The sequence below is a fragment of the Desmodus rotundus genome, chromosome 3 (genome assembly GCF_022682495.2).
Source record: "Desmodus rotundus isolate HL8 chromosome 3, HLdesRot8A.1, whole genome shotgun sequence".
NCBI classification, from domain to species: Eukaryota; Metazoa; Chordata; class Mammalia; order Chiroptera; family Phyllostomidae; genus Desmodus; species Desmodus rotundus.
The window spans coordinates 124,359,503-124,372,864 of NC_071389.1; the positions used below are offsets into that span (position 1 = coordinate 124,359,503).

A 13,362-nucleotide genomic window follows, 5' to 3' on the forward strand; every position below is an offset into this window, starting at 1 on the left:
ACTCTCTCATAGGGTGTTATTCAACATCTGTTCCTTCAAAACTTAGAATGTTTTCTGTAAGAGAATCCATCAGCATCTTTTATGGAATTCTCTATAATCATTATTTGGTTACATAAAAGACATAATATTGTAATTTCTTATTAAATAGTGATGGCTTGGGAGAGTAATGACATTTCATTTCATATAGTAAAGAAAATTGCTAAATTTGTGCATTGTAAATGTCTCTTGTAAATCATGAATTTTGTGAGATGTCATACCAAGAAGGTCAAATAAGTTTAGGAAATACTACATACTAGATTTCTTTTCCTTTCCCTGGGGCATAGGGTGTAACATTAGCACATTAAATGCTCTGAGAATTCCACAGTGAAAACCTTTCTCACTGTGTTTACCTAGGAGTCAGCAGACTTTTTTTTTTTTTTTTCTGTAAAGGGTCAGATAAATATTTTAGGGTTTATTAGCCATAAGCCCTCTCTCTCTCCACTGCTAAGTTTTGTTATTGTAGCATGAAAACAGTTGTAGAAAATATATAAATGATAAGTATGGTCATGTTTCAATAAAACTTTATAGACAATGAGATTTGAATCATACAATTCTCATGCTTTATAAAATAAGTATTCTTTGATATTTTAGAGGTATTAAAATGTAAAAACTACTCTTAGTTCATGGACTATAGAAAAATAGGCAACAGGCCTAGATATGAGAAAATTTTATGTCCTGGAGGCTTTGTTTAAACCAATTTTAAAAATCTTTTAAAAATATGAATTGAATGGGCAATTCAATATTTTATTCAAGCATCTACTAAAAAACTGCAAGTTAATTTTATAGTTGCTTCTTAACCAGGTAAAAGAATTAAGAGTCTGTGTAATGACAAGCCTTCAGATTTCTAAAAATGTCAATCATTGCATATTGCATTGATAGATGCTGCTGTATGCATTGACAGTGTATTGAAGTAGGTGATTAATAATCTGTTAGCTTATATATTTTTCTCATGATGTTATAAAAGCCTGTTCATATGTCTGACTCAGATTTGCTTTCTGGTTTTCAGAGAGAAAACAATGAAATATATTGCTTATTACAGTAGACTTAATAGAGACTTCATCAATGATTCTAGTCAATTCTTATTTATCCAAATTATTATTTTTTTTCTGGTGTTCTTATTTTTCCCCACTCACTGCTGTGGGTAGTATTGAACAAGTCCTTAATCTCTTATTCCTCAGTTTCCTAACCTGTAAGATGGATTTGATAGGAGGGCCTATCTGATAGGGTTCTGATGAAAATTAAATGAGTTAATATGTATAACAATGCCTGATACATACTAAGCATTCAATAAATGTTTATTACACTTTGTCTCCTTTCACACAAACCCATCTGTTCTTCTCCCCAGTCACTTTATTGTTTTTTATGTGCCTGTTCCTTAACTCCCAGGCCCTTACATTATCGTGTTAAGTCACAATTTCAAAGGGTCTTCCTTACTGACAAGATCCAAATCAGCATCCTGTCCCAAATTAAATCTCTTGAGGTTCTTTAACTTAATCTGATATTCCACAGAGGGTGAGGGGAACTGAGGATGACTTGGAGATATTGAGATCTTCTATGTTTTTTTATTATTCATTAAATATTACTTAACTTTTATTATTGTCATTCTTTTTTATTTTTTGAAATTTTATAGCACATTTGTACAGAGTACGTTATTATTTCAATAATGTTGAGCATGGTCTTGAAATTTTAAACTCTCTCTCTCACTAGACATCTTTTCTCCCTCCTAGCTGTACGAGAAACTCTTGAACATAAAGATCATCTTGTCTTCTACACCATTTTACACTTAGCACTTATTCCCGTTTGCTAAAACTACAGTTCCATTGACAAATAAAACAAGTTGTAAAAGTTTATGTACCGTAATTCAAAATGGACCATTTATTGGGTGGGTAAATAACTAAGAGTGGATTCAGTTGATTTACCTAGAACTTTATTTGTTTCTAACTATATGTTTAAGCTTTTATCTTTACCAATTGTGTCTCTTATTTTTGTTTGTGTCTGGATCATTACTTTTTTCTTATTATAAAGCCACCCAATCATATTATACAAAATATAATTCTTTTACATAATAATGGTGAAGTTAAGTAATTTATTAGCTAAACTAATTATAATTATACTGTGATAATCTTGATTATTGGGAAACATGCCATTAAATTTTGAAGTATGATCTTGAAGTAAAAGTGACTTCAAATATGATCTTTGAACATAGTTGAGACATATAATTTAAACCTTTAGCATCCAAACTGATTATTTATGGCATCCTCAGCATTTTAAATTTCAAAATTGGTATAGTGGGTTTGTATACTCAAATACTGGCTTATAACCTTTGATGAAACTTGATTTAGTTATTTTGCTCTTTATTCTTGCTCATCTTTATTCTTTAATGAATTATGTGCTTTTATTTAAAGCAAAGTGAATTTCTACAAGGTACTCTACAAGGTTCAGGCTCAAATCTCTACAAGGTGAGATTTGAGTCTGAATAAATATACTGACATAAAATTCATTTTTTATTGTTCCCATTCCAAATCATCATTTCTAAACTTTGCATTGTTAAGTTATTCTATCTCCAAGTGTTATTTACTAACATGTTTTTGACATGGTTTGCAGACTGTGAGTTAGAGACTGAGGTTTGAAATCCACTGGAAATCCTTCCCTGTGAGATTTCATAACTTATTTGCTTAAGATGTTTTGAGAAAGGACTGTCTAAGAAAGGTCTTCATAACTTCTCAGTCATCCATCTTTTCCATTAAAAATTTGTCTATTATGAGGGATTAAAATCGGTTTCCTGCTGGATCAGAATCTCGGTGCAGCAACAGTTTTTTTCCCTGTATTGTTATTTTGTATTACATGTATCAAAATACAGAACACATAAACAAATAACATATGTTGTATTAATTATGGCTGAGCCTTGCTATGACTTTGAATTGCATAGTAATATTAGGGTAACGTATCTTTTGAGGAATATAAATGTGTTTTGAGATTAAATAAAAATTGGAATGGCATTAATTGTATTACGTGTTAAGAAAATATTAAGGACACAATTCTCATTTCCCTATGGAATGAGAAGTTTGCAAAGCATTTACTTATTTTCAACTGCATGGAAAAAATCTAGCAATATCTTAACTTGGCCAAAGGCTGATAAATGTAAAATATTAGTAGCCTTTGCTTTATATTCAGCAATCCGAAAGTACAAATAACAAGATTTTTTAAAATATGCATTTGCCATGTCAGTGCATTTGAGTAAGAGTGACCTTGGGACAGTGTTCGCAGGTTGTCTGTCTTCCGAGTAACCAAAACAAGATAATGGGATATTCAGTGTGGTTTTATTGCTACGGAATCTTTAAAGGCTGTTTCTGACTTTCCCAGGCACAGCTTACATGCCTGCAATGCCACCAACCCTTACTAGGTGATAGCACACGTTTTCTTCCCTCTCATCTCATTTCCCAGGTGTCTCTGGGACGTCCCTTTCACCCTGTAAAGACTACAGATATTATCTTGGCTTCCTCTTCACCCAGACTCTGGGTGCCTAGAAACCCCCATTGCTAATCTGGTCTTTGTCCCCTTTGTTGAGGGCAAAATAGGCTGCAAAGAAGGAGGAAAAGAGAAATGCAGTGAAAACCTTTGCTGCTCAGGCCAGCCCCGTGGGCCCCTGGCACCACGCTGGTGTTCTTGACCATAACCCTCATGTCATGCTTTCTACACATTTTTTTACCCCACAGTTCACTCCCCATATTTGGCAAACAGATGCTCAACTACTATTTCTTAGTGAAGAAGAGAGATTTACTAGTGTGTGAATGTAAGGTTTTTCCTGAACTAAAATTAACTCTATTCCAAATAAAGTTTGTTTCTTTCGCATCTAGATGCAAATATCGGTATTTCTTAGGAACAGCTCCGGGATCGGCAGAGGGACTCCAGCTGTGCAGGATGAATAACAACAGGCATAAAACTGGTTATAGGTGAAAGGAGAAAAAAATGCCCATGTGTGTTCCATTCAATAGAACATCAACTTTCATCATTTATTTTAGACTCCTTCAGTTTGGAAATATCTCTCTTTTTGTAAATTCTGCTTTCATATATTTTACTATTAGTTTCTCTAGAAGATGTAAGAAAAAAATGGAAAAGTGAAGCTACAATGAAAGTATATTTTACTGTAAATCTGGAACAGGATTGCAAACAGCGTGAGTACTGACACTTTAGGCTGAGTAATTCTTTGCTGCGAGGACGCTGTTCTGTGCGTGGTAGGATGTTTAAGTTTCTGGCCTGTGCCCACTAGACGCTAGTAGCACCCCTAGATAGATGTGAGAAACGAAATGGTCTCCACACTTTGTAAAACGTCTCCTAGGGGCAAAATCAGTCCTGGTAGAGAATCATTGATTTAGAAGAAGAGAATCTTCAGTTTAAAGAATAAGTAATGGTAATTTAAAGGAAACAGAAATCTTTGAGGGGTGGGCGAGGAGAACTTGGATACCGCCCCCCCCCAACCAAGCTTCATAGTTCTTCACCCTCCAGTCCGATGCATCCTACCATTAAGTCACCAGGCACAGGTGCCACCGATAACTTGGAACTGAAAAAGTCCTGACTTCCGATTTCCAGGCATAGAATGTGGTCCTACAGAGAGTTAAGCAGTAAAATGATTTTACTTCAATTCATTACTATACATGGCAGCTAAATTGAGTCAGAATCATACTTTCCAGGCTGGTCTAAGAAATAACTATCAAATTCTATGGAAAAGTGCATTCTAAGTTCAAAACATTTTCTATACATATCTATAGATTGCATTATAACATAGGTTCTAAAGATAAAAATGTATTCAGAGGTCCAAATATTTTTCATAAATATCTGTAGCTTGCATTCTGGTGTTCATATACTGGTATTTTTTAAATAATGTAATTATTCTTAATCAATAATTTATTTTGATTCCTATTGGTTTAAAAGTAGAGTTTAATATGAGATATTTGTCCTGATAATTTTATTCATCAAATTTCAATTAAACTTTAATGTCTACTATATATACATATGAAGAAATGATGCCCTTTGTTATATTCTCCTGTGTCCCAAATTCAATTCCTTTCCTCTCGAAAACTGAATAAACATGGCTAAATATTGTCTGTCTATTTCTGTCATTATATGAAATCCTTTTTCTGTAAACATACATTTTATGGGATCTTAAATTTGCCATTGAAATATCATATTCAATATTTTACCTTAAAATTTAAGATATAAATAGCTGACTTATTTCCTAATGCTTTGTGCATAATGGTTATTCAGTGGAAGTTTGTTGAAGAAATATTTTTATGACTGTTGCATTTGTATTTATAAGCCAAATCATCTTAATTCTATGTAATTGTTTTAGAGGCATTAAATTATTTATCAATGGGGAAACATTTTTAAGTCTCTGGTTGACAATAGAGTTAATGCAAAAGTCTCATGTTTAGTTTTCACTCTTAGCTCTGACCGAATATGGAAAAGTACCTGTAAGTGAGGGTAACACATGTTAAAGTGTTTTATTTAGCATGCAAATTTTCTTAATTTTTTGATAAATATATTATCTATAGGCAAAACTGAATAATGAAGTAATTAGAGGAATAATCATATACACACATATATATATTTTTTTTGGTGTAATATGCCTCATTAGCACAATCTTAATAATATCAGAATTATAAACCAGAAACATTCTCAGCTCCTCTGTGATCCAAAGATTACATTAATGATGTTTTTTAAATATGTCTCATTAGCTGAAAAGTTATGTTAATATTGGAAGTATACCTGCAAAAATATTGTGAAACAGGTGAAAAAATATTGTGGGATAGGTTGGAAAGTATTTGTAAGATAATATTGTTAACTACTACAGAAAGGTCAATAAAGTTACTGAATAACAATAGTAAAATACTACCCCCTGCTCTGCATTAAATAATAACAACACTAATGTTATTGTTAGTGTTAATAACCCATACTTAGCTAGGTTTCTTATTTATTTACTTGAGAGAGGCAGACAGACAGAGGGACAGAAGAACATCGATTTGTTGTTCCACTCACTGAAGCATTCATTGATTGCTAATTGTACGAGCCCTGACTGGAGATCCGACCCGCAACCTTGGCATTTTGGGACAACACTCTCACTGAGCTACCCGTCCAGGGACCAGGTTGATTTTTATAACTTTCAAAGCACTTTTACTTTTTCTCATATTTGATATTTGCAGAAACCTTGTGAGAAATGTGAGTCAGATATGTCCATTGCATTATTACAGTGAAGGGTACAGAGGATTAGAAAAAAGATTGATTTATCACAGTTCAAAATGAGTATTACCAATAGTTAAGATAATATAATAAATTTAAAATTTCAGTCCATTTTTGCTCACTATACTCTTGCAAACCTTCACAAATAACTCTCATTAATGTTTCAAAGGGAACAAAAGAATTAAAGAATTTAATAAAATGGATACTTAGCATTATGAAAGTAGAAACATTTCTACTTTCTAGCTTTATGACTTTGGGTATGTTACTTACCCCTCTTCCTCTCGGTCCCCTCATCTGTAAAATGGAAATTATATTAATAACTATCACATACATGAGTTCTTAAAAATCAAAGGATGCTGCAAACCAAGATACATCTAAAATAAAAAGTAACTTTGTTGAACTGGAAATAGTAAATGTTAACAAACATTTTCAATATACATACGGGAAAATAATTGCACTGTTAAGTAACATTAGGTGAGCAAAGGCAGAGTATGTGGAGCTAAAAAGAAAAATAAAAAACTTTAATAACATTAATCGGGTTGACAGTGATGATATAAATGTGATGATGATTATGGAACTAAAACACTGGGATAAAATTAAAAATAGAAGCAAATTACTGCGATATGATTTTCCAGTTTTTATATGGTTATAGTATGTACTCTGGGAAGTTTAAGACCCAGTAAAATTTTTATCACTTTTTCCAATAGATATACACAAAAGCAAAGGAAAGCAAAAACAACACTCTTAGGCATGCAACATATATATTTATGTTTATTTTGCTGTATTAGAATTGGAGGTTATATGTCTCAACTACTAGATTTGAATCATTAGGTAAGAACTGCTTGTTACATTATGTTACATGACAAACCAGTTCATCTCGTCTAAGTTTGTATTTTCAGCTGGTGTTTTGTATGTGTTTGTAGATGTCATTACTTACACTAGATAGTAAATTTCCAGTGATTTGGAAGGAAACATTTTTTTGTCCCTGTTCTTGTGTTACATTCTTTATTTGTATCAGATGGCTAGATTTGCATGGGTCTGTGAGCAAATGAAAACAATTACTTCTAAAAATAGTATTAAGATTGCTAAATTGGTTTAATTCTGATTAATATTTTACATCTTTTCTATATTGTTTATTTGAATATTCTTCTTTTATGATACGATGCTGAGAGTCATCACTGTAGCTTCTGGGAGCCACTAGTGCAATAAAAGCACTAGAATTGACACTGACGTGCTCCCTGACCAGTTCTGGCACTCTCTCCCCAAACAGGCCAGGGACACTCTCGTAAATTGTGCGTGTCTCTATACCATCCACATTTCCGTGACAGTGACAGACACACAGGAAGTACTCAGCAAATACTTGTCAAATCAATACAAACTCAGTCAGAGCCATACAATAAAATATAGTTTTAAAATTCCTAAGCCTGCTACAAAGCAGAATTTAAAATGATGATGCTTATACCAGGTATGAAAGATTTATTGCCTAAATTCAGTAATGAACAGTCATCACTATTTTTTTTAAGATTTTGTTTATTTATTTTTAGAGAGAGGGGAACGAAGGGAGAAAGAGAAGGAGAGAAACATTGATGTGTGGTTGCCTCTCACATGGCCACAACTGGGGACCTGGCCCGCAACCCAGGCACGTGCCCTGACTGGGAATTGAACCGGTGAGCCTTTGGTTCACAGCCCATGCTCAATCCACTGAGCTACACCAGCCAGGGTAGTCATTACTATTAAACATTATCAGTCAGGTAGCACACCTATGAAAATTATCTGGTTTGAATGATATTTGTAAAAATTCTACAAAATATTTAGACATAACTGACCCAAGAAAATACAAGGACATTTAGGGAAGACTTAAAAAGAAAAGGTTTGGAAACAGAATGTGAGGTTATTAGTAAAGGCACAAACTCTCTCATTTGTTATATGGAAGTGAAAACATTACCTTGATTGTGAATATGGCCATTAGTGTTACATTGGCCACATGAGCTGACAACGAGCAGATATCCAGGGGAAGTCATAAGATACAAGATCTCTAGCCTTCCCAAACAAGAATTCCAACTTGAGTAGGTATCATGAAAGTATTGGAGAGTTGTCACATACACGGTTATTATTGTTCTACTATATGAAAGAATGTAGGGTTGAAGAGTTTACAGGCCATGTATTATCCTTAGCTACAGACCCAGAACTGACATTTCCCAGCCAGAAAGTGGAACAGGACATCGGGGCCACTCCAAGGAGACAATAATAAAGGCTTTTATATACAGAGTTTTGTCAGCTAGAGGAGGCACTCAGGCCAGTCAGAAATCCCTTTTACTACATCATAGTGGGAATTAGATTAATAGGAAAAAGGCACAGAATATAGCACCTTTCCACACACTTTTTTTGTCCATGTTGAGAAATGCCCTTTCTTGACCAGCTGAGTACTCTAATGGGGCACTACGGTTCCATTGCTGTCACAGACGGATTTGTGTGATAAAGTTCCTCCTAAAACAGTATTTTATGATTTTCTTCCAACTTAATCTGCATGTGTAAATCATCAAACTTGTAAACTTTTTTTTAATAGTGTAATGATTAGAACTACACCCTGGAGTCAGCTCTCTTGCTTGGGTTTGGATCCTCAGCGCACCACTAACTCTGTGGCCATAGAAGACTCTCTAAAACCCGCTGTGCTTCAGTTTCTTTGTCTGTAAAACAATGTCATTACCCACCTCACAGAATGTGAGGATTAAATGGCTTAATATATGTAAGAGCTTTGAACAAGGCCTGGTACCTAGTAAACATTTATAATTGATGACTATAATCTTTATTGCTGCTTATTTTTCATAGGATTTCTTTTAGAGTTTTACCCTAAAAACTAAAAAATACTATAAAATAAATAATCTTTAGTTTTAACATCATAGCTAATGCCATTATCTCATAAGATTAATAATTATGACATCTATTTTGTTAATTTTACCATTATTTATAAAAAAGTCATATGGAAATTAGTTGTAATTTAACATACAGTACATGCACTGAGTATGTGTTATCTCTTTCAAATCATCCAAGTTAGTAAGTAGACTCACTACACAGTATAAAAATAAGTTTGTGTTAAACTGGAATATTTTATGGATATATGATTAAAACATATATCAAGGTAAGGATTAATTTAGAGGTAACTTGTCCTACACAAGACAGACAGTAGTTAGTGTTAGTTACTTGGAGGATATTTGTTTTTGTTTAGAATGTATTTGTGTGTTATTTTTCTACTAACTGAAATATGAAAATAATTTATCTTAAATTCTAACCTACTGTTTTGCTGCTTAGAATCATTAAATTATATACCAAATGCTATCAGATATCACATTATCCAATGCTGAGTCATTAAATGTAAAATATTTTATTAGAGAATAATCACAACTCAGAATGACTTTAAAAAAATTGTTTTATTGTTGTTCAAGTACAGTTCTCTGCATTTACCCCCCACAACTCTCCCCACCCCAGCCATCCCCACCTTCCTCCCCTGCTTCCACAACACCTTGATTTTGTCTATGTGTCCTTTTTAGAATGACTTTTTGAATAATCATTTAAAAAATTTTATTAGTACAGTTGAATATTTAAATTTTATCAGGTAGTCTCTAAGAACTAGATCTAATTTTCTATATTATTTTGTGTCACTGATTTGTTCTTTCTTCTTTAGTAGTCACTTTATGATCTCAGGAGAATCAATAACTAAAGCATAATAATCAGTAATTTAAAGTAAAGATAATAATATAGGGTTAGTCACTATTGCTACTGAAACATAAACACTATAAGCTAAATTCTAAGTGTTAGATGATTCTAGAAGCCAGGGATAATTTTTTCAGCATATACTTTGAGGGTACTACATAAATAAAGTGATAAATGACATTAACTTTCACAACAGGCCAGTTACTACTCCAAAATCTTATGTCCCCATAAAACACATGGGTTATAATTAATTTCATATCATTTGTTTCTTAGCATTACTTTAAAGAGATATTATTAAAGACAAAATCAATTTTATTTACAGTTAGGATGCAAATATGATTCTAAATATTTTCCAAAAGGTATAACCTAGAAATTATGGAATTGTCTTGCTTCTTTATTACCTGTGTTTTTTTACTTCCAAAACTGTTTTTTTTCCTGCATTCCTCTATATTATAAAAGAATATACTATCAAGTCATTACTTGATATATGTAGTCCTAACTCTAACCACTTCTGAATACATCTACTCCTAAAACCCTAGTGGAGGCAATTCTCATCTTTCTCTTAGACCTCTCCACTAGAATTTCAGCTAAGCCTTCCTGCCTTTACTTTCTGCCCTTTTTACAGTCCATTCCGTAAACAGAAGCCAGATACGCTTAAAGCATAAATTAGATTATATCCTTCCTCTGCCTAAAACTCTCCCATCACTTCTCATTAAAACTAAAACAAAATCCAGATACCTAATCACGGCCTGAAAATCAATGCCTCTTTACTGGACATCATCACCTGCCACTTGACCCCTCTCTCCCACCAGCAGCAACCTTCAACCTCACTATCCTCAGCCTCCAACTACATTCATGCTCCTTCTGTCCCTTGGACCTACTTCATGACCCTTGGTGTTCGCTCTTTTTGGAATTCTTCCTTTAGGCCTCTGATCGCCTCCTCATAACTTACGTCCCTATTCAAATGTTGCCTTCTTAGAGAAGTCTCCCTTAATCACTCTAAATAAAATACACTTCTTTTTCCAAGCCATTCTGTGTCCCTTTATCCAGGTTAATATTTTTTCTAGCATTTACTACTATTGGCATTATATTAATTACACATGTGTGTTTATGTCCTCATTTCCTTTTTTTATTGTTGTATCTTTAGCTTGTCAGACATGCCTGGCACATGGTTGACATACAATAAACATTTGTTGAGTGAAATAATGACCGTTTTCAAAAGGACTATTTCAACTCTACAACTCCAATATCATTTCATCGGTGTTTATAGTCCTGTGTGTTCATAGTCCTTCTCTAGTCCTAAGGCTCCAGCAAAAATAGCTGCATTCTATCTCCACTGGTTTATCCCTGCTTTGGTAATTGTCTTAACTCCAGCAGTTTTAACTCACTTACATTAGGGTTGCCTTCTCAAGATGACTTAAAATAGTCTCAGTTGCATTTGATGAGAATTTACTCTTTCCAGAGCCCAATAACAAATTAAAAGAAAATTAAGATATTTTCCATGGTTTAAATTTTTTTTCTTGCAATAAAACTTCTGATTATATGCAGTCTTAACCTCAAAATGTGTCTCTGTTTAAGGGTATTAAAGTTAAACCACCTGTCTGAGTTTACACAGGTGATGACAGGAATATAATGTGATTTTTTTTTTCAGATCTCCAACTGAAGACATGGATTCAGAAGAGAAGGAAATTGTGGTTTGGGTTTGTCAAGAAGAGAAGATTGTTTGCGGTTTAACTAAACGCACCACCTCGTCTGATGTCATCCAGGCTTTGCTTGAGGAGCATGAGACTACATATGGAGAGAAACGATTTCTTCTGGGGAAGCCCCGTGATTACTGCATTATAGAAAAGTGGAGAGGCTCGGAACGAGTTCTTCCTCCACTGACTAGAATCCTGAAGCTTTGGAAAGCATGGGGTGATGAGCAGCCCAATATGCAATTTGTTTTGGTTAAAGCAGATGCTTTTCTACCAGTTCCCTTGTGGCGGACAGCTGAAACCAAATTAGTGCAAAACGCAGAAAAACCGTGGGAGCTCAGTCCAGTGAATTACATGAAGACATTACCACCAGATAAGCAAAAAAGAATAGTCAGAAAAACTTTCCGGAAACTGGCTAAAATTAAGCAGGACACAGTTTCCCATGATCGAGATACTATGGAGACCTTAGTTCATCTGATTATTTCCCAGGACCATACTATTCATCAGCAAGTCAAGAGAATGAAAGAGCTGGATCTGGAAATTGAACAGTGTGAGGCGAAGTTCCACCTTGATCGGGTAGAAAATGATGGAGAAAATTATGTCCAGGATGCTTATTTAATGCCCAGTTTTAGTGAAATTGAGCAAAAGCTAGACTTGGAGTATGATGAAAACCAGATTCTGGAGGACCTGAGTAAAAGTGGTAGAATCCTACAGCTGGAGGAACGACTAACATATTACAGAATGCTCATTGACAAGCTCTCCACTGAAATAGAAAAAGAGGTAACAAGTGTCTGCAGTGGGATACACGGAGATGCAGAAGGGGCGGCTGCAAGTGAACTTGAAAGCCTAAATTTAGAAACTGTTAAGTGTGATTTGGATAAAAGCATGAAAGCTGGTTTGAAAATCCACTCTCACTTGAGTGGCATCCAGAAAGAGATTAAATACAGTGACTCACTGCTTCAAATGAAAGCAAAAGAATATGAGCTCCTGGCCAAGGAGTTCAGTTCACTTCATATCAGCAACAAAGACGGATGCCAGCTGAAGGAAAACAGAGGGAAGGAGTTTGAGGTCCCCAACAGCAGTGGCCAGGTTCCTCCCTTCACTCAAAGAGTGTTTAACATGTATACAAATGACACGGACTCAGACACTGGCATCAGTTCCAACCACAGCCAGGACTCAGAAACAGCCGTGGGGGACGTGTTGCTATTGTCAACTTAATTCGATTGGCTTCTTTCTGACCTACTTTACTGTGTTCATGTTTGTTTAACTTAATAGGGAACTTTATTTTAAATATTGCATTCTGAAAGAAATGTAAATCCTGTTAAAATATTCCATAGTTAATAAAAACTAGAGAAAGTAAGTTTGTTTTTGATTTAAGATATCCAAGGTGACTTAATTATTATAAGTACAAACGATGAACTGTTTACTAGGAATGTAGCACAAATAGCTTGCAAGGGTATGAGAGAAATAATTTGGTGGGGTTATAATCTCCAATAATGTAAAAGAAATTATTTATATAAGCTTAAATCTTAATTTTACACAGCCAATATATTCAAACTACACACATGAATAGGTAAAATGTGCTGTAATGTATTTTTTCAATGCTGTATTATTGAAATTTTTAAATCTGTAAGGTACATGACAGCTACTCTATTGTAACTATATTAATTGAAATTTTGGT

General features: G+C 34.1%; 1 protein-coding gene across 1 annotated transcript in view; it reads left to right on the plus strand.

The window, feature by feature from the left end:
• Positions 1-13,053, plus strand: part of RASSF9 (Ras association domain family member 9) — a 28,053-nt gene extending 15,000 nt beyond the window's left edge. The window contains exon 2 of the mRNA XM_024560214.3: positions 11,639-13,053. Coding sequence (XP_024415982.2) covers positions 11,639-12,899 — 1,261 coding nt within the window. The 3' untranslated portion in view covers positions 12,900-13,053. The remainder of the gene's footprint in view (positions 1-11,638) is intronic.
• Positions 13,054-13,362: the final 309 nt, after the last annotated feature.